Source organism: Strix aluco, chromosome 11 (genome assembly GCF_031877795.1).
Source record: "Strix aluco isolate bStrAlu1 chromosome 11, bStrAlu1.hap1, whole genome shotgun sequence".
NCBI lineage: Eukaryota > Metazoa > Chordata > Aves > Strigiformes > Strigidae > Strix > Strix aluco.
This window is the reverse complement of record NC_133941.1, coordinates 11,030,750-11,053,380: the sequence shown is the minus strand read 5'-3', so window position 1 is coordinate 11,053,380 and position 22,631 is coordinate 11,030,750. Positions and strand designations below refer to the sequence as shown.

General features: G+C 38.5%; 1 protein-coding gene across 1 annotated transcript in view; it reads right to left on the bottom strand.

Moving 5' to 3' along the window:
- Positions 1-22,631, bottom strand: part of CNTN6 (contactin 6) — a 90,704-nt gene that overhangs the window by 21,991 nt on the left and 46,082 nt on the right. Inside the window, exons 8-10 of the mRNA XM_074835664.1 lie at positions 19,471-19,600; positions 18,254-18,404; positions 2,965-3,092 (exon numbers count right to left, since the gene is read on the bottom strand). Coding sequence (XP_074691765.1) covers positions 2,965-3,092; positions 18,254-18,404; positions 19,471-19,600 — 409 coding nt within the window. The remainder of the gene's footprint in view (positions 1-2,964; positions 3,093-18,253; positions 18,405-19,470; positions 19,601-22,631) is intronic.

The following is a 22,631-nucleotide window of genomic DNA, read 5'->3' as shown; positions in this document are numbered from 1 at the left end:
CTCAGTGTTTTAATAAACTTCATAAATGCCAAAAAAATTATTTTTTTCATGTTTTAATGTGATTTTCCCATATTACTATATTAGGATGTATGTATGTGATATGTGAAATACTATATAACATTAATGAAGTCAGAGCTGCCTAAACCCTAAACTTCTTGGTTTATTCATTGCTAGCTGTGCTGTAACACCATCTCAGATTACACGTTGTACTGCATCAATGCTAATTGCTCTTTCATATTATGAGTATGAAAAAGATTTTGGCAGATGCAGTAGGTTGGGGAAGAGGTCATGCCTGCAGCTACAGTAACCATTCTAAAGTCATTGAAAACAAGAATATTAAGAAAAAAAAGAGAGTTACAAATTACATTTAATAACGTGCTCTTCTTGTAACTACAGACATTATTATTGTTAGCTGTTTTGCAAAACTGATTAATGTGCTTACTATAATCTCAGAAGTTCCACTTTCTAAGATGTCCTAATTTAAAATCAACAAATATGAATACTTTTATAAGAAAATGTCTGCATTGAAAAGATTGTGTGGGAGCAAAGAGAAAAAAAACCCACTAAGTTTGTCTCAATTTTTCTTCTTTTTTTTTTTGTCAGTGAATAAAGATCAGAGCACAGTCATTTCATATGCTGCTCATAGGAATATCTATACAAACAATATCTCTTTTCATGTCCTCCATCTCTGGACTAGTCTACCTGAGCAATAAGTTTGTACAAATTCTTACTAATGGAGATAGACCATCTATCAACACAGCAAAAACCTGAAACAAAGGACTGCTTTGAACATAATGTACTTTAATGTGTTCCACAATGTATTTAACTGTGTTTCAAAGAAGGGTGAAAAATACTGCAGGGAAGATGCTCCCCTGCAGAGCATCACTGGACTGGGACCAGAGCCAGTGTGCTGTTACACCAGAGTCTCAGCCCCAGCACAGATGAAGTTGTAGTTTTGGAGGGAAGGAGAATTACAGCTGATGTGACCATTTGATACGTATATGGATATTGATAAGGATGGCTGTTAGGGAAGTTATTTATACACCTCCAACTAAAGCATCACAACATCTAGAAACAAAACTCCTGGTCTCACCGAGGTGGTCTGAAAAGTTGAAGTAGGTGTTGAAGTTGCGAGTGTTTGCAGTGGAAGGACTTAGACCCCATCCGAAAGCAATGCAGACTGCTCAATAAATTCCCAAGACCAGCAGGAGAAGCCAAGCAGAGCCACGTGCCCGAACGCTGGCTCTGCCCACTGCAGCCTTGTCTGGCAGTAAGTGAGGACTGCCACCCAAGTGGGATCTTGTGAAAAAGGTCCTTTTTGGTGAGTACACACCTTCCTGGGCAAGCAGTACGTAGCTCAAAACGACAGCGACCCGGGGCTGTCCACCTCTTGCACTAATGGTTGGAATCTCATGGTTACGGTGCTCATCCAGAGCACAGCAGAGCCAGGGTCAAGTCCTTCCCAGTCAAGGGTTGTGAACCCTGGGTCTCCCACTTCTCTCAGCCATGACTTTGTACAAGTCCTGTCCAGCTGGAGAAGAGCTGAGAGTAAAGAAAGCAGCAGCCTGGGGGAAAATCTGTCCCCCTGCAGTGAGGGCATGCAGTGAAGATAGAGCAGGGGAAAGGACAGAAGAAGGAAACCTGGCTTTCCAGACTTAAGGTTATTACTGTTTCATATGCGAGAGCTATAAAATGTGACTGGTAGACAATTATCTGCACTTAGTGCCTTAATCAAAAACAAGAAGGACAAAAAAAGGAAAATGGCAGAAGAAAGCATGACTTGCATTGGAGCTGGAAGTGTTATGCAGCCAGGCAAGTCCTTGCTGACATCCATACAAAGTTTGGGAAACTTCATGCATAACGATGTAGTTGCACTATGGCACATCTCATCAGATCCCATCAGTGATTTTGTCTCAGAGGACACAGGATTTGGCTTCTTATAATGATCCTGATGGGACAAGTTCATACTGATAACACTCAAAGAGGCAAGTCACTTTCTTCTTATGGAGACAATTAAAGTTTTATCTCATATACATAATAGAGAAGAAAATAATGGTAATGTGAGAGGAGGATGTTCCTCATTCTCCCTTCAGAAAAAGATCTGTCTAGTTACATTAACCTGTAGTTAACGGTTGAAATGGTTTAATTAAACCAAAACCTAATGTAAGAAAACATAAACAAAAAAATCAAATGCTTTCTGACAAAGGGGTGTCCTCTGAAATAAGATGTCTTAGCATTATTATCCAGGAAAACAAACTAGTCAAAGCATAAAAGATACCCTAACGGATCCCTTGTTTTATTACCAATGCAGCAATTAGACTGGGGGAGGGCTGTGGAAGGTAGCCATTTTAATATTCAGAATTAAAAGACCCGTGATGGTCCAAAGAAGAGGTTTTGCTTGGCTCAGATTTGTTTTGGAGTTATTTACCAAAGTAACACACAGCAGCTGGGATATGGAAGAAAGAGTGAGTGGCTTCAGGATCTGCAGGAATGCAACGTATGCAACAAATATACACCTCACGCTGAAGAAAATAAACCCACCTGATTTTCAGATTACTTCATAACATCTTATGTCTTTTTGGCACCCCAGCTTTAAAGTCTCTTCTGCAGTCTCAGATGTGATGTAAATTGTAAAAGCTGAAGAAACTCATCCAAGCACACCACACAGCTTACACCGAACCTCCACACCACTTTGGTGTCCTTTCAAACCCTGGCTGCCCAATGTCTGCAACAGTGCAGCCCATACCTGCTGACGTCTAAATGGTACTGCAGTACAAATATCATCAGAGTGGTGTGGTTATGAGGTTTTCTTTGCTGCAGGCACTGGAGAGCTCAGTTTCAGCTTTAAACTGCAAGTAACAACCTGTCAATACTAGCACTGATTGGCACAGACTTGGGCATCCCAATGAAAGAAAGCACATACTTTCTAATATTCATAAAGCACAAAAGAAAACACTAATGTACCTTTCACAATCAGGTTCCCTGAATTTCTGGCCACTCCGAACTGATTTGTTGCTATACAAGTGTACACCCCGGCATCTGATTTGGTGATGTTATAGAGTTTGAGACTGCCATCCTCTAGCAAGTTGACCCTGGGGAAAATAATAAACAAAAAGGAAGAAAAAAATGTAATAGAAATGTAATGCTACTTTTAATATTTAAATGTTTCCATTATACTTCTTCTCTTCTACAACAAGCTGAATATGTATCAACCAATTTTCACCTCTGCTTATTATTGATTTCTATAATATGAATGTTATATTGACATATTGGAGTTGACCATTAACTTATCTAGCTGACTTTCTTGCAGCAAAATTTGGAGTCTCCAGAGAAAGAAGGAAGACTGAACTTGTTACCTGTTTGTGCTATATTTTACCGTGGGGGGCTTTTTTTTTTTTCAGATCCCAATGCTCCTATGACATACTAATGTTGTGTCTGAGCCAGCTGCTTGTGCAATTTTGTCAGGATTATTAAAACATATTAGCAGACTAGCTGAGATGCTGAAATGCCATCTCACAAGCCAAGGAGCCAAATCAAATACATTGCAGTCTCACAGGGCCTTCAAATCACCTATTAGTCACTATGTTGTTTACATCAGTTTGCAGAGTATTGGGTAAATTGCATTTAATAGTAATTTCAGGACCACTCCTGGGTTTTATGGACAAAATTAATTTCTAAGCTTGTTCATATGCTTCTTCATGTCAATGAGATACTTTAAGATGTAAGTCAGTACAGAGTTTGGCATATGTTTTCCTTAGGTAAGCTTTCACTGCATATCCAGCACCTTTTTGCTTTGACATACAAGGACAGCACCTCAGAGCTTTGGGATTTTCTTCACAAATATACAGAACACATTTATCAAAGGTAGAGAATTTCAAAATGAAAACTGAATTAGGTAAGTGATGAACTTTTGGACAGAATTATTACGTTATCCTGTAATGTTTAGTTCGTGTCGGTTCTTCCATCCACCTGTTTCGCATGGTAGATACTGAAGCTCTTGATGAATTTTTTCTGACTTTAGGAGGAGGACAGTGGGCTCAAAGACATGAAATTCCTGGAAGTTTCATGAAAAAAGGTGTCAGGGTCTCTATGTACATTACAGCCCCTCTTGCCAGTAAGGCCACTGCATGGGCACACTCCTTAGTAGGCATCAGAGAATCTGTACCCAACTGAGAAGAGCTGCACTCAAATGCCACACTTCTGTACATCTGACAAAATCCAGATTTAAGTCACAAATCCACAGGAAACTAGGCTTCATTCATCCCAGCACTCACAGAAGTACTGCACTAATTTTTTATATTCCTCTTTTAATTGACATTTAAATCTAATACAAGAATCCTTTTATAAAAAGAAAATATCTAATTCATGCATCACAGCTTGGGTATTTAATATTTATTACAACATAAGATTGGATGATGTAATGAATTATTAAAGGAAATGAACAATAACAAGAGCAGAAGTTGAAGCTGACAGTAATATTATAGCCATTAAACACACAAAAAACATCACAGTGTCTTGCTGAATTCCACTCTGGTATTTATATGCTTGTAGCTATATGCGTAACACACATTAGACCTTGTTCTGCTTCCCGTTACACGCTCCCAGCCTCTCAGCTGATGAAGAGAAGTGGTAGACTTGGATTCCTAGCGGTCTTCTCACTTACATACCCTCAGTTTTATGTCTCCCAGTCTTGTCTGACCTCACCCTTCTGAAAGATCTTCTCCTGAGCAGGGCAGGGTTGGATTTAGGGATGAGAAAAACTGAGATATCCCTGTGGTGCCAGGCACTCTGTCACTGGGGTGTGGAGCTGAGAGGGGAAGGGATTTAGGCTTGAATGAAAAATCTTTGTTTCCTTGGCAATAATCACCAGGTACTGCAGCAGTTGTTTGCATGCAATTTGTAGTACAATGAGAAAATAAGTTCGGGTTTAATAGTCTATCATATATTCATATTAAACCAGAGAGGAGCAAAATATGAAGCAACAAAGTACACTCTTCGATATAATGATGTATCAACTAAGTGACATTTTTCAGATAAGGAAGGATGAATAAGCATGAAAGAACTGAGCCTTTCTGCTGGCTTCATGACACTGTGCATCAAAATTGAGACAGCATTGGTGCCTTTCCCTCTCAGTATGGGACACACCTGATGAGAGTATCTCAAAGGCAGGTTTAAATATGAAGAAAGATTTGCAAGTATTCCACTTCTGCCTCTGTTATTTTCTTTTCATTAATGATGCATTTCTTCACATCAGTTTGCACCAGCCACAAGAAAACACCCTCATTAGAAACTGCTGGTGATAAAATAGTTGATTCAACTGACTGGTTAGCTAACATATGGTGGCTTCATCAAACAGTATCAAAAGAGATTCGAGTGTGAATCAGCAAATGTTCATAAATTGGATACCTGAATAATAAGTTATAACAAGCCACCGTAGTGTCTTTCTCACCATCAAATATTGATACCCTGTTATTTTTACTGAAGTTTCACCTAAAAGCTCTAGGTACAAATTGGAATCCAGAAGCGGGCATGAGGCAAAAAAAAAAGACAATCCCAGTCCCCAAAAGCTTCCAGTGTAGGTAAGATAGTAGGAAAAAACAGTCTATAAAAATACAGAATAATAAAGGGGAGAATCTTTGAATGTACAGGCTCTGTGCTTAGCCCCCTATGGATTCCTGGCTAGGGCTTTTTCACTGAAGTTTAGTCATATCTCGCTCAGATTGTTTTTTTCCTGTATTCATTATGAGACCTGAATAATTCCCAGCTTCCTGGTTTTCCCACTGAGAGGGGTTTGTAGACACTCAAGAACTGACGAGGTAATGTTTGATCTGACGAAATGTTGTTCTGAAACAGTATTCAACGGCTGGGCAGGCTGAGGATGGAATGGCTCTTTCAACAGATCAAAACAGAGCTTAGCAAAGAGAAACCATGAGCAAATAAAAGCTTCAGAGTTGTTTGAAACAGAGGTCATGCTACCTAAAGACAATTAGGGAGCTAGCAGTAAATAAGATACTCAGGCAGAATTTATGTAAAAGCACAAAGGACTCCAGAGTAATTAGTTAGCTGGGAAGGGAATTAAAGAAAAAAAAAAAAAGTGAGTAATTTCCAGCTGTACTGAGGTCTGTGTCCAGAGAGGGATGAGAAAGCAGAGTGCAGCAGAAAATCAAGATGATGCATTTCAAATGCAAGTTAAAAAAAAGCAATGTGAAATACTGACCCAGTTGCCATAAACTTCTTCAAAGCCATGACTTTACACCGTGGGTGGGTTCAGAGGGGCTGCACTTTATCCTCTTCCATTTGTCTTTCAAATAATGGAACTGTGATTCTGAAGGCAATGGGAATATTTCCTTTAATGGGCTTTGGATCAAGCTCTAACAAACGATTTAAAAAGAAGCTGTGAAACACATGTCTCACCTGCTGAAAGGCTTGCTGAAAACCGCTACTTTTCACAACATTTTAGACTATGTGACGGCTATAGATAATAATTCTTAGCATTTGTATCAGAAGACAAGGTGATTCCAAGTACTGCGACAAGACAGAAAAGTTTAACTTGTCCAATATAATGCAAGTAGAATATTTTGTCTGCCAGGAAAACTGGACTTCTCTCAGTAAGTAAATGAGTGCCTGTCGAGGGACAAAAAACAAAGGATCTGAAGCAGATCTGATAAATTCATCCCTGCAAAAGAAGGAGAAGAAAGAATGAAATGAGCTACTTGGGACACAAGTGTTCATAAAGCCCTGTTGCAGCAAGGGATTGCTTAAGCAGAAGCCTAACTCTAAACTGGCATCTCTGACTTACAAAATGCTTAAATTCTTATCAGACTAGTGCTGACACCTATGCTCCTGCCTGAATTACACAGGTGCTACCTCTGGGTAAATAGCTCAGTTAAACAAAGTTGCTACGAGGAAGAGATGAAAATCCAGTTGTATAAATCCATACAAAGTTCCTGCACACAAGGGCTAATTAGAAATACCCAGAAATATCATTCCATATGTAACAAACCTGGGAACTTACCCTGCAGAAAGGTGGATGTGTTGGATGCAGTTCACTTGGTGAGGATCATAGGAACATAAGACAGCTTACGCTGTTCTTTAAGCTTAAAGCCCAGTTCAGAGACATGTCTAGCCAACTTTCTGTCTGCAGGGTGACTGTGGCAGAGGGCAACAGCAGGGTAAGGATGCAGCATCAGGTACCGCAGTCCTTTCCTAGCACCAAGTGACCTGTAACCCGGGGTTTGGATCTAGAGACAGTGCCCTTCTACATAGGATGAAATTTGTCTTCAGGAATGAATCCAAAGCCCTCTGCAAACCTTTAGTCCCATGGCAGTTTGCAAGAAGTTTTTCCCTGGTTTATTTAAGCATAGTGTAAGCGATGTCCTGTTTGTTTTTAATCTACCCGTTCCATTGGATTGACCCATGTCTCAGGGTGACTCCAGGAGTATACAAGCTAAGCATTATATGCAGAAAGGGAAAACAAACATCCTACCCAAGATCTGCTGGAGCCAAAACTTTGTGTAATATTCAAAAAGAATAGCTTGCAATGTTTCTGCAGAAGACATGAGACTGGGAAGAAGTGAGAGCTCATTAAAATTGTCACACATACTTTTTAAGTAAAGAACTTGAGATATCAAGCAGGGATGATAGGTACAGCTTTTAATTAACCAGGCCAAACAAACCATCTCCAAAAGTGTTGTCTCATGTGAACAAAAGATTGTTGATGGCTATTTGCTTTGAACTTAAGAGCATGAAAGAATAATATGTATTTAACAAGACTGATAGAAAAATAAAATCTGAGAAAAGAAAGAGGTGTCAACTCATTAGATTTTAAAGTGCAGCAGAAGTAATTTTTGAGCACTGCTGTACTGTTCAGCCAATCTGTTTTAGAGAGAGGTGCAATTTTAATTTGTGGATGTGAATTGCATTAATTCGATACAGCAACTGTCTTTGAAATCCCCATCAAAACTGTTTGAGCTGGACTGGTGTAAAACTGGGGGTGAATCAAGCCTACTTCTGCAGATTTCAGCACTGCCAGTAGGGTAGCTATCTCTTCAAGGGCATAAAATAAATCCTTTCAAAATAAAGTAACCTTGATACTTAATGTAAAGATTCATTCTTCTTTTCTCCTGTCTGCCTCTAACATCAAGTGTCTGACACCTCATAATGTTATTGAAGTCATCATCATAGCACTGTGCAGATAAAAAGGGAGTATTCTGTATCTGATGAAATCAGAGGCAAAGTAATTTTTATTATCTGAGAAATCCTATTTGAAACCACGTCTTCTCAGTCTCACTTCTCTGCTCAAGAGCAAAAACACTCCTGCTTTCATAGCTATGAAAAGATATATTGTTTATAAATTTCTTCAGATATGCTAGCAGACATTGAGACAATAACTGACTTTTCTAATTTTACAAAGATTGAGAAGCATGAGAGAAGCTGAATTAAAAAGTACAAGGGGAAGTAACTGAGGGGCAGAAACAGCTCTCAAGTGACTCAGAATTACTAGTGATTTATGCAGATATAAATGTGAGTAAAGTTTGACTGAGTGAATGAATTGTGCCCGCTCATGACAGCTCTGGTATTTTTGAAAAGGTCCCACTGAGTCCCAACTGAGATCTGACTGTCTGTATTATATGTTAATGATCTTTGTACCTGTTTATCCTATTCTGAGTGCAATTTGTATTCTAATAGTATTGCCATTTAATAAACTATGCTTAAAAGAGGACTTTCCTTATCTGCATGCTGATATAAGTGAGCTTTAGAGTTGACTGACAATTAACTGGAAATAAAATAAATACCATTAAACTCTGTGTTAACTATTTGAATCAAAACAAAATTACACGATCTAGCTGAATAGTCTTATTAAACTATTTTAGAAAATAATACTTTTAGCAATGATAGAAGGTGACACTACAACACTGTTCCTTGCTATTTCCAAAAATTCCCCTCTGTTCCTAAAAAGGAACATTATTCTTTCATAGAATCTCTGCAATTTGGGACCACAGATATTTATTTTATGTAAATATATACAGACATTTGAATTGAGTTATACTCCATCATAAAGCTTCCAGACAAAATACAGTATTTTCAGGAGATGGTACTTCTTTTAACATAAAATAGCAAAAGTTATTTTGCCCTGTCTTTAACATACTCAAGTATTAAATATGAGACAGATATTCTTATGCAACGACCAAAGAAAAAAGTGACAAAAAATACCATATCTGCAGACATGTGTCTAAGTCTGTTGTAGTAATATGTCTCAAAATGTGCAGCTGGGGAATGCTGGGCAACAGGACCTCTATATGTACAGGGAAGAGAGATGTGCCAACCAAACAGCTAGTTTAGTGATGAAACAAAACAAAGAAGCAATCCCCCCAAATGTTGCTTGCCATGTTTTAATCCTTTCAGCTTTCTAAATCCTTGTGATAGTTTTAAGGTGCTTGTGAGCCTGTTCATCCTCAGTCTGCTATATTAAACAAACACACACATTTCTGTTTTTTTTCCCACCTACAGAACTTGGTCCTATGTCATATTTACAAGATACGGCCTGTTTACAGCTCCTCTCTTCCCTGTGTCGGTCCTTGCCCTATTTTAAATCTGCATTTAAACAACTGATGTCATGAGAGGAGAGATGTAGTATAATCCTGGACTGAGGCAAGAGCCATACGTTAGCATGACCAGGAAAAAAGAAAGATTTCTTGGTTATTAGTCTACCTTGTGGACAGGGCATAATGAAACATTTTTGCAGCCATACATTGACTAGTCTGAACAATCATAACATAAAAAGTAGTCATAAAGTAATACACTGAGAAGGAAAGGATCAGGAACCAGATTTTGTGAAATTCTGTGGTGAGAATCCAGGTAGAAAATGAACTGAACTGCCAAAGAAAAAGTTTGCCAATTTTTCTATTTGCCCACAAGTTCTGCTGTTTTTATGAAATCTTTATAACTACAGTACGTCAGAGAAAAGTTCTTTTAGCACAAGATGGTGTGCCCACAATACTGCTATTTAATCTAATCCCACCATTAATCATTATTTTTATGATTCAGACATTATTAGGAGTTCAGACACAGTCATTCATACAACCAGATTCGCTCCAGATGTAAAACTAAGCCCTTAATATGGGACTTAAGTAGAATTTAAACAGTACATAAGGCCCTGAATTACCCTCCGTGTGGGAGTTTAATTCACTTACAGGAATCTTCTTCCCTATCTGCTTGTCAGAACATATTTCAAAAATAAACCTACAATAAAACCTGCTGTTAACTTTAAAGTGTTCTGTATATACAACAAGCAACTGACACCAGGTACACAGCGTGGTCCTGGCTTGCTTTCAGAAACCCTGGACAGCATGTTCATGTGCGCACACACTCGAACAGATACACAGCACTGGAGATGAACAGCGTTCATCTTCAGTGATTTCAGCTCCCATGTGATGACCCATCTCCTTTCACCTGCACATGCCCCTGCTCTCATGTCTTTAGCTCTCATCACCGCTAGCCTCTTGCACCCATTGGTCAGGCTACCTGTGGACTTGTAGGAGACACTAAGGCAATCTTCACTGAGCTATTGAATTTAGGCTTAATTTGTGTGATAATATATCACAGACCATAGAAATTTTATGTCTTTTTAATGTGTAATATTCTACCACTTGTGGGTTCCTTAAACAGCTCCTCCTTTCACTGAAAATTTGAAAAAAATTTTAGTTCTCATAGAAAAGAAGTAATGAAATAGCAGTGTTGCTTTGTAATAAAATCCAATGGCTAAATCAGAGGTGTTAGTATCCTCCTACAAACCCTTCATGTTTGCCAAGCATTAGCCACATTTTTCAGGTGCTGTTTTGATGCTTTCACTCACATAATCCTTCACACTCAGAATGATCCCAGAAACTCCTCCCTAGAAGCCTCTTTGTTCCTCATGCCTACAGCATGACTGGCAACAGTCCATGTGTCTGTCATGCTAATATCTTATTGCTCCTTTTTACACCACCTCCCCAACCTATCCTGATCTATATACCTCTAATGTTACTCTTACGTTGGAAACTTTTGGGATCTTTTATTTGGTGTCTGTGCACCATATTTTTCATCCAATACTAGTATTTTTGTATGCTACGGCAATACACAACAGAATAGTGCAACGGTAATGATGTGCATGGCGGTACAACTTGGACTAAAATTGAAGCACAGAAGGTTGTATCCTCTCATTATTTTTTGTGCAAACTCCTAATTAGGAACCTTGATTCACAGCCTGCTGAAGTCAATGGAAAAAACTCCAATGAGATTAGCTGGCTTTGGATCAAATCCTGAACATCAATCAGAATATGTGCATGAAGCAGGGATAAAACAAGAACTGAAGGGGAGAGAGGGCACAACACTGACATTCACTGGGGTTTAGTTTATTGTAACTCCATATGACATGGAAGAGTGACAGATTGCTTGGGACATCTCAGCATGTAGGACAGCCCCTCAGAAAGGCTCACCTTAACAACGTTCCCAGGAGTTGAGTAGGAACAATTTAAAATTGTATTAGAGGTGTCACACAGAAGAGAAATTGTAATAAATTCAGCATCGCGCAGGTTGTCATTCTTTCTTATACGTGAGAACATATGGTTCATTTGCTTACTTGATGCTCACGCTATCTGATGTGCTAAACACTATTGCATTAAGTAGTCAGTAATACATGATGAAATTAGGTTTATTGGCTTGTTCCATTATGAAACTCTCTAAGGAGAGAGAAAAGAAAGGAAAAGCCCTTTTCTTACGTCTTCCACTGCACTAATATTCTCTGTCTGCTGCCTGCCAGAGTTTCATTGGGTCAAGTAGCAATGGGGGTTCCCTTCTGCCTTCTCATTACTCTGCAGTAGATTGACTTCAAATGAAAAGATAACAGAGAAAGAAGAAAGGGGAAAACCAAAGCAAAATAAGATTAAGAAGAAAAAATAAAATATTGTCTTTTTCTTCCCCTCATCTGTGCTCATTCTTCCTTCTCCTTATATCTCCCTCCTCATCTTTCACCCTTATGCTTTCCACTCCCTGCCTTCACTCTCAGCTTGGGGAAGAAGACAGAAATAACTGGAAACATGGAGAACACAAAGGAGGAAAGACTGAACGTACTTCAGGTCAGTCTGAGGCATTTTCTGGCAACCCTTTGATTGCAAAACTTTTCTTATGCCAATATCATTAGTTTTGCTGGATCACCAAACATTTCTGCTCATGCGTTCTCTTCAGTGAGTACTACCGTGTTTTATGTTTCTCCTAGATCCAACAACATTATTCAGAAGGAAGCAACGGCAAATGCTTGCACACTTATGTCTACAACCAACACTGAAAATAGAAAAATACTGCTGCTGGTAGCAAATAAATATCCAAGAAATACATTATACCTGCCTCCACCAGTCTTTTGCAATACCCTCTTTTCTGCTACCTTTCATATAGAAACCAAGGCTACTGTAATCTGAGCATAAGATATTTTTAGCTAGAACATAGAAGACTCCTTGCAGCTCTCAGGCTTCCCTCGGGAAGGGTGTAATGACGGGTTTTGTCTGGTTAGCACCAAATATGTAGTAGTAGTGTGGCCTGAGAAATGAAAAACCAAAGCAATTCTATATAGCAGTCTCAGATTTTGTAGGAGTTTTTATATCTTAATACGTAAATTCAGACCAAGCACTGAAAACAGGCAGGTAAATCCATGCCTTTGATTTCTGTCAATCTATTTGTTAGCAAGGAATGGAACTGAAGTGATTAATCAAATTTAGCAGATGTAGAATCAATTCCATTGGTTCCCTAAGCAAAATTAGAATTTCATCAAGAGATAAGCTTAATTTGTATTCATGTTGACTTACAGTGATGGTGTCTAAGATATCTGGAATTGCTCTGATTGCTGATGGCCACACTTCAAGTGCTCTATTTAAAAACTAAAATAGGAAATGAACTTCTTTACAAGCACACAGACACTGATAAGATAGAAAGGTTAAGGCATATCATCAAAGCTATGCAAATCTTCTTGTGGTAGAAAAGCAAGAAGGATAAAAATGGAGATACACTTAATCCAGGCTTCAAAAATGAGACTTAAAAATAAAATAATAGTAATATTAATATCCCATTGCTATTCACCTAGCCACACTGCCGTAGAAAGCTGGGAATGGTAAGTGCTAGAATAGCATAAGAAAATATGTCTATATGAAACTTGCTACCAGCATACAAATGTCTATTCTACTTTTATCTGCAAACAGCAGGTGCATGAAGCAGGGTGGTTGGTGGGACTAAGCAGCATGACAAGTAAAGATTCTTTTTGCCTGTGCTACTCATCTGGTCTGAATTCAATATAGGTAGGGGTTTTTTTTCAGACACTGGGTAGTTTTAATTCCCTCAGCTTTGCTCATCTAAAAGTTAGGCATCTCATATGAGATGGAGGTGCCTGCCAAGAAAAAGTAAATAACTACCTTACACTGCATATTGACTTCAACTAAATAAAAGTTAAGGGACATCAATCTCCTCCTCTGTTAGTAGTGCAAATTTTGGAATTTTTAATCCTTTTTGTCTTGATTCCTCCCCAAGCAGATTTTTTTTTTCTTTTAAAGATAATGGATATTCCAGAAGGTTTCAGTATAAGCTAAACAAACAGTGTTGACATTCTGGTAATTGAAATGTTTCACTGAAGTTTGTTGAACTGCCCTGACACATTTCTTCTCAAATTGGTTCAAGTTGAAATGCTATTTCACAGTACAATATGTTTTGTATGTTTTATTTGATCAGTGGATTGAAGGCTTCTCCTGTTTACCAATTAATTGACCGTATTTTTTTAACTCTATTTCTCTAATTCCAACAGCAGCCACAAGACAGAATTCCTTTCCCAAAACAAGTTTAAAATGTGTTAAAATGTTCATAGTTTTGGAATCTGACTCTGAACCTTGGAGTACTGGCAGAAGGCCAGAAGCAGATGGTGGCTGTGAGTGCTCAGAAGGCTGCAGGAGAATGGTCCTGCCCAGGAGACTGGTAAAGCAGTTCAGATGCAGCACACAGCCATGAACAGACACAACCCTTCAGTTAATGAAACCTGCTGGGTCCTTGCATTTCACATGGGAGCAGGAGAATCCCTTTGAGTTTGAGGCTCCAAGGGGCAGCTATAAGACCTCAGCAATTACCAGGTAATTCCCCCCACCCATAGTGTTGGAAGCCTCCAGCCACAACATCTGCTCAGTTTTCTTTGCATGAGGTTGTTGAAAGACTCTTTTTCATGTCAGTGCTCAATCATTCTCCCACGTTTCCTTTGAGTAATGGCAATAACGAGTGCAAAACACCAAAACCAAGTGTGGCATGGGAGAGAAGTTTTACCACATAGAGCAGCTTTATTTATGACAGAGAATCAGTTACCAACCTTCGCAGAGATGGGACTGAACTGTGTCCTACAAGCAAGTCTAGGAGCCAACAAGTATTGAGCATATTTTATTGACCCCTAAACATACTTCTTGTCCAGTCCCCAGAAAATTTAAATTATGGATATTTGCTTATTACTGATTATTAATGCATGGAAAGTGCTGTATATGACTAATGCATTCTTTCAGCCTACCTCATTTCTCGGTTTTTCACTTAGCTATCCTCATTTAAATTCTGAGGGGAGTGAATGATATATGTTTATATGCATTCACTCAATTCATGGTGAGGGAATAGCACCTCTTTCTGGTAAAGCAAAAGGGGTTCCAATTCCCATTTATTAAAACACTTCAATCAAAAAACAGTTTTATAAAATAAGATTTCCATGAAGGTCCTGATCCTGAATCCACTGAAGGTGATAAAAAGATGATGAGACCAGTGCCAAGACTTGCAAGTTTGCTTTAATATATCAATTGTTCCCTTCTACTCTTTTTTTTTCCTCAGTGGACACATGATATGATAGAAGGGAGATTGAAGAAAACTCCCATTGCCCTTACTGAGAATATATGGCACACGTGAAAATAGCTCAGACCTGTGTCAAACTCCACAGGATGGAAGTTCAGAGCATGAAGCTTGTTCTTTTTCTTCATTGCATTTCATTTGTACATTGAGCTGAAATCCACGGCACATGCCAGGAAAGAGTCACGCATTTGGGAAAGAACAAACAAAATCTTTTCAAACAGTTGCCCATTGGACAAGTGGTATTGCTCCCAAAAGCCCATTTCTCAAGACTTTGATCCAAAGATAGAGGTTAATTGCTTAAAAGAAAACCTGAAGTTGTACTGCTAAATGATCTAGAGAAGCTGACTGGGGGATCATGTGAAGAGAGAGCAAGTAAAACCAGCTAGGATTAGCCAACTATGGCATCTCTTTCTGATTCCTGCAGCCAATAACCTTGAATTCCCTCTCTAAGGTCGCCAGCAGCATGAACCAAAGATAAATCCCCAGAGGGGGTGAGCCATATGAATGAGGGTGGAATTCAGCTATTTCTGAAACTTTTGTAGTAGAATACTCAATGGAGAGGGGACATTAAGACTGAGAACAGTAAACAGACTCAGGCTTTGTTTTACCATCTAATGAAAATCTGATTGATTTGAGGATTTTTTGAAGGACTTACATGTATGCTTCAAATGCAATAAAGTATTCTACATAAATCACAGCATACAAGCTCTTGAAGATCTGGGCAATGATGTGTTTGAGCTACAAGGATGGGAGAGATAAGTGGGGCTGGAAGAAACTAACTGTGCCCTAAAAAGGGGACTGCGGAACTTCACTGCTGGACCATGGTAAGAGATTCAGAAGATTACCCTTCAGACTCAGGAAATGTTAAGATATTTTTCAAATAGCAGGGGCCCAAATACTGCAGCTTCATAAACTTAAAAATGCTTGATAAAACACCCTCAGACAAATCAAATAACAAATATTTCATGGTGTTTTTAATATGGATAGTCTATTAATTAGCTCTTTCTAGTTAGCACGATTTTCTTTACACACTTACAAACTAACATTAATATAAAGCAGTGTTATCTTGTCATATTAAAAGCTCAGATGATCAGGGAGAGCAGTGACCATTCAGGCATATCAGGAATAAACTATTATCATGAGTGAAAGGAAAAAGGTGAACAATAAAGAATATTCTTTCCCTTTAGGGTGGAATAGGTCTAGTTGCACTAACACTGACTTATTTAGCAATGTGTCCATCTGTTGCCATCAGAACTGTAAGGGATTGATATTTCCTTTTTTTCAGCATTTTTAAACCAATACAATATTAAAAAAAAAAAAGGAGTAAAGGAGTCCATAGGGATTGTAATTGCTGCACAATAAAATGGGAGCAGAAACAAGGAAAGCTTTAGTTAAAATAGTTAATCTTTGACATGTCAGAGTTTAATCATATATATATATATAGAAAGAGAGAAAGGCAGAACAGGTTCCTTCTCTTTTTTTATGAGCAAAGAAACATGATTTTATTACTTTAATTAGCTGTGTACTTTAATTACAGCCATACAAATCCTTATTTAATTTTCTGTTTTCTGTCAAATATCTGGAAAAATACTGTGTAGATGATTTATTTTCTCTTCTTTAAAACCATGGCACTAGCTATTTTATCATTTAATAATCAAAAAGCCTCATAAATTCTACTTTGCACCAGCGGACACACTGGTAATAATGTTTTGCACATGGAAAGTTTAAGCACTCCCTTTGCCTCAGTGTAAATCCTGCTCCTTTTGTTTACTCCTGCTAAGCAGCAGAAGGCCACCTGGGATGCTCAAAAATTACAGTGTGCTTATAATTATTGTTAGTAAATTAATACAGAAGCACAAGTAAATACTGTATGCAGTATGTAAATATTTTTTATAAGCAAATCAGATGGGGAATATCAAGGTATTAGAACCTCAAAATCTAGGCTTAATTCAACTATTTAAATTGCAAGTTTTAAACAGTTCTCTCCTTGCTCCTGTTCTCAGTGTCAGAAAAATCCAGAGATTACCTGTGGCAAACTGAATATTGAGCATGTTTTCTACACACTGTAGGGACAGGCTGCATCTAATAGGAATGAACAGGCATTTTTTGTTGCATAGACTGTACAATCAAAATGCAAATACAAATCTGACTGAACAGTAGTTAGAAAAATATTTTTCATCATTAGCTGAGCAGTTAAACAGAAAAACTGCCATTCACGAAAGTGGGGGGAAAAAAATCATTGGAAAATTCTCTGTGCCCTGTGGTGTGGATTGCTTACCCAGATTTTTCAGTTTCATTGCTAGTACCTAGGTGAAATACTTCTCAGATTTGCACTTTCTTTCACATATACTTCTCTGATTTGCTTTTATCTGTATGGAACATTACTGCAGTATGGGATAGGGAAATATTTGTGTCATAGTTTTGGATAATGTTGTTTTAATGAATTACAATTAAGTCTTATGTGATCCAAACTAACCTCCTCGACCAACTGGTCTTGTGTGCGAAATCTGGTGTTCAATTTCCAGAGCTTTATGAAGTACTGATTCTGTTTTCTGTCTTTGAAAATGATAATGTGATAAAACAGTGTTGCTGTTATATTTGTGAACTAAAAGAGATGCTGAGAAAAATTACAGTTCTTAGACACTATTGCCCATTTCATCCATCTACATTTGTATATGGAAATATCATCACAGTTGTATATTTTGTATACTAGTCCCAATTTACTCAAGTCAGTAAGTCACTTTGGATTTTAATGCTTTACCATTTAATTGACATTAGCATGTAATAAGGTGGACAGTTTGTGGCAACTCACAAATAAGTTATCGGCCATCACAGACAAAATATCAGTAAAGCCCTGCTGAAGACCATGCAACCTCATGGTGGCTGGGGTGGTGCTGTGGCTAAATCCTGCCTAAACAGAAAAGACAGATTATGGAGACTGATTTAGCTCTGGGTTATTGTACAACCTGTACAGCTGTGAAGCATTTATGCTGCAGCCTGGGGGTATATTCCACTTCCCTGAAGCCTCCAATGTTGTCTCCTACATGAAGCTCATTCACTCAGGCTTTTCGCGTGGTAAACAGTCAGCTCTGATAGCACTGCAGTGAATTAACTGCTGATGAACACAAACGTATGTATTGTACAATTACCCGTGTGTATTCAGTCTGGCTTTGTTCTCAGCCAGCTTTATATCTTCAGAACTGTACGGCCACTGCTAAAGACAAATAGGCCTCTGGCATCAAAGTTTCCCATCAATGAGCTGTCAAAAGCAATACTAAGCCAGCTGTGTTTCAGTGATCTTTAAACAGTATTATTAAAACAGAGAACACCCAACAATCCAGCAACTGGTTTATGACGGTACCTTTTGTTCTGGCGCAGAACTTCTGAGCCCTTTCTCCAGCTAATAACTGCTCTGGGAGAAGCACTCGGTTTACAACCAATTGTAACTTCACCTCCAACTTGAACAACAGACATTTTTTTCACAGGATTTTTGGAAAAATCAGGTGCTGCAGCTAAAAAGAAGAAAGAAGAGCAGAGCAATACGCAGCTGACAAGTTACTAAATGAACATGTTAAATTCTTCTCTTCAAGTTACATAGTAGGTAAATCCAGTAATTGTTTTGCTTTTGAGGTTTCTGCAAAAGTACATATATGTCTAACGTGAAAAATGTATTTAAGTACCAAAGAATGGAATTCATTATATCTTATTTATTATTTATCTTTATTTATGCTGTTTCTAAACTGTCTACCTAGAAACTATCTGCTCTGACAACCTTTGCTTGAGGTTATCTGCGGACTGGGAGAACAGGTCTATCTGCAATGAAGAACGAGGTTCCTGAGCAGAGCTATGTCAGCAGGATAAGCATCACACTCCTGATCCTAGCCACATGTACTTGTCTGCAGAGAGTATTCAATTGTATACACAGTTTTTCGGTGATCTTCTGTTTATAAACTGACAGTTTTCTGAAAACGTGTTTTTCAGTAATTTATGTGAAAATTCACTCTTGGAGAAGGAGAAAACACAAGACCTGTACAACAGGTGCTCTTAAAGTCTGTGTTTTACCTGTTTCACTAATATTTGACTGTTAAACAAACTTTATATTTGAATATCTGTAACAGAATACTTATAATATGAACAAATTCCATTTTATGTACATCTCTGATAATCATTAATGAGATTACTTGCTACGTGTTATTTGTTTTTATATATATACACTTGCCATACGCTCTTTGTTTATAGTTAAAACTATTTTTCCCACTTTCAGAAATGACTTTTAAAAACTGCAGAATAACTATTAATAACTCAAAATACTAAGTGAGAAACAGCATTCATTAAACTTGTGTGCATGTGATAAAAAAAGACCACACATGGAATTAGATTCTTCCCCAAAACTAGTCACGAAATAAAATTAAAAGAAAAAAAACACATTTGCACATGGGTGAAGAGCAAGCAGCAAAGAAATATCAACAGACTTCAACTGCCAGGTGGAATTTAATCTACTGATTTCTTAATTTCAAATTGCTTCAGTAAGTGCCCTGTTATACTCAGTACCTGCTCATTTCAGTGACATTTACTCACCTATCACCCGCAACTCAGCATTGGCATAAATAGTATCGTACTTGTTTTCTGCCACACACTGATAGAGGCCAGAGTCTGACATATTCAGCACAGGTATGATAAGAGTTCCATTTTCTATTTGAATTCTTTCCTGATAAAAACAAGCAAAAAACATTGACAGAGCCAATGAGTGTACAATCCCAAAGTTTTTTGGTATCACACTGATGTACCTGATCATAATTCAGAACCGTTATCTTCTTGGAAGCAATGTGGATGAATACCTCAGAAATACAATGTATACCTCAGCTGTATGATGGTGGCTATGTTTTCACCTCTTAGCTCTTCAAACTTTTCAAGAACTCCAGGCACATGTTGCAGAGATGTTGCCTTGGGCAGGTGTGCCCAGATGTTCCAGCTGTGGCATGTGTTTCTCTGCATTGCGGAACTGTGAATCTGTGGGCATGCTTCACCATGAAGCAGATGCAGAAGTAGTGACCGTGGGGCAGGTACAGCTGCTCTGCGCTGGGAGCCCGGAGCATCTTCCGTACGGCTCCTGGGAAGCAGCACCTGCAGCCCTGACACATGGCCTACCCCCCTCATATCATCAGATGAATTCTGATCATCTAAGATGATCAGAAAAGCTCCGCAGGAAACAGAGGTGCTCAAATAATGGAAACACTTCAAGTGTCATCAGATCACAAGTCACAGAAAAATGATCCTCTGAAAAAGCTCTATTGAAAGCCCTTTTAAATTCCTATTGGAAACCCACAGGCAGCTGTTCAGATCAGAGGGAGAGCATGCTCCTCATGGCTCGAATTCCTGTACACACTGAGTTTCTTCAGTGCAATTCTGCTGATATAGAGGAAACTGCACAGTAGGTAAATTTGCATCAGAGTTTGGGTTTCAGGGTCTTAAAAGGTGTTTTGTTTTCTCTATTTTGGCAAATAGAAAAAAGCCTGTTTCATGCTACAAGCATAACTTAAAGCTAAATATTTTGTCATTTTACAATTACTAGCCTCTGGAGACAGTAATAGCTCCACTACAAAGTGTAACACTGAGAAGGAGAAGAGAGTATGTTCCCCAAAACAGATCAGTTTGGAAGAAACCCACCACAAGGAATATTCCATTGCCAAATGCAAGTCTGAAACAACAGATATTATTATTATTATGCTGCACCTTTAGTCTGGCTCTCCTGCCTCTGAAGCAGTAACGGGAGCATACAGTGTTAGAGTATACAGTATAATCTTTTCTGAAAAGCCACAGGCATCTAAAATGTAATTGTGAACTGCTAAATGTATATAACCTAACTTGCTGAGTTGCCACAGATAAGCTGGTTGCACAGTCTGTTGGGGGTTTTCTCTTATAGTGCTTGCAGAGGGCAGTGCCACTTATGAGTCAGAGCTCTATTTTCCAATACTCCGGCTTTTCCGTAAAGGCCTCCCAACCAAGACCTGACCCAGCCCAACCTTGTTTAGCTTGGAAATTTGATGAGAGCACAGCCTGCAGTTGTATCGTTGGTGTATTGCAAACTAATTAACAACATTACATTATTCATCCACTGTTAATTTTTTTTTCAGGCTCTCGCTACAGATATCTTTTGCATACTTAGTTTTACCTTCAGGCTGTTTGGTATCCTCTCGATGCATTCTATTTTTACAAACAGCCTTTGAATATAAAACCCCCTTCTGAAGCAACACTCGTGTTTCATACACATGCTGAATTTCCCACCATTCTCTGTGGGCTCTTTTGAGCTATGCAGACAAAGAGGAGAATAAAGCACACCATGTACACAAGAAGGAATAATGTGGGGATGACCAACTAGGTGGTCCGGGAGAAAGGTTTGACAAAGAGTAGACAATATCCTCAGAATCAGCCCCAAGGTGGAAAGCGTCTGGAAGGTATTCATCCTGTGATATTTCCAACAAGCAGGGTGCTGTGACAGACTGAATATTTTATTACACCTCCCTTGTACTTTCACCTCCAAACTATCCATTTTGTCCATTGAGCAATAACATTCAGCATTTTGTTGCCTGAAGTATTCCATCTACAATACACTGTAAGTACTGTGAAAATGTTGGTTGAAAATGTGTCTGTGGAGTGTTTTATTCCTTTTTATTGAAACGATGCAATTGAAGAGTGACAGATTCTAAATATCGCTGCCTTCAAAGAGAGAGAAACTAGATAATCTTGCTTAGGAAGAAGTGACAATGAGTAGAAAGATCAAGTTCAGAAAAACTGCAATCCAAGGAAATTCTGGCTGGCCTTCTCAGATGGTGGTTGGGTTCTGTTTAGGACTAATCCAGCAGAAAATCATATGGAAGATAGAAGCCCCCTCCAATTGCTTCAAATAAGTACTACTAAGTCAAACAAGTGCTGGTTCTGCAACCTAGCAGGTGCTAATTTGGTCCATATGTTTTGGAAATTATTCCGTCTCTGTTCTAGCTAGACAGGAATTAATCACAGTATTAATTTTTCCAGCCAAGTAAAAATGTATTGCAGATGAGCCATGCCATTTTATGCTCAGTAGATGCTGAATAGATGCTTAATAAAAAAGGAAAACTTGGCCTCAGCAGAATGCAAACACAGCAAAGAGTCCTGCTACAGAAGTCTTTCTCCATGAGGTTGCCAGCATCAGAAGTTTGGAAGATGGATGTGCCAAAGCTTGGCCACCACAGAAGTGTAATTATACTGCCTGGAAAGAAACAAAGCTGGGTTCTCAAAGACATGTCTACATAAGTATCTGATCAGGTTTCTTAAGTGTTTGAGCTCCAATTGATTTCCCCTCTCCTCCTGCACTCCTACCACTTCAGTACTTTCCTTTCCACTTGGTCCTTGTTTTTCTGTTAATTGAGATTTTTCAATTACTCACCTTCTCCTTATAGCTTTATATGGTTTTCTTTAGTCTATTATTCCTCATGTAGTGCCAGAAAAGTATTAACCTCAATAGTAACTGATTTTCATAGGTGACTGATTAATTCAGTTAAAGGATTAACATAGCCTAAGAATGGCCATACTGCAAGAGACCAAAGGTCCATCGAGCCTACAGGTTAAGAACAGAAACAGAAGTAAAGTGCAAGTTCACAGGCTGATCATTTTGCAATGCCAGCTCTGAAACACTCTTCCACAGTCTGTTGGCATCCTACCAATTTCCCCAAATTACAGATTACATCTACAAATGCATT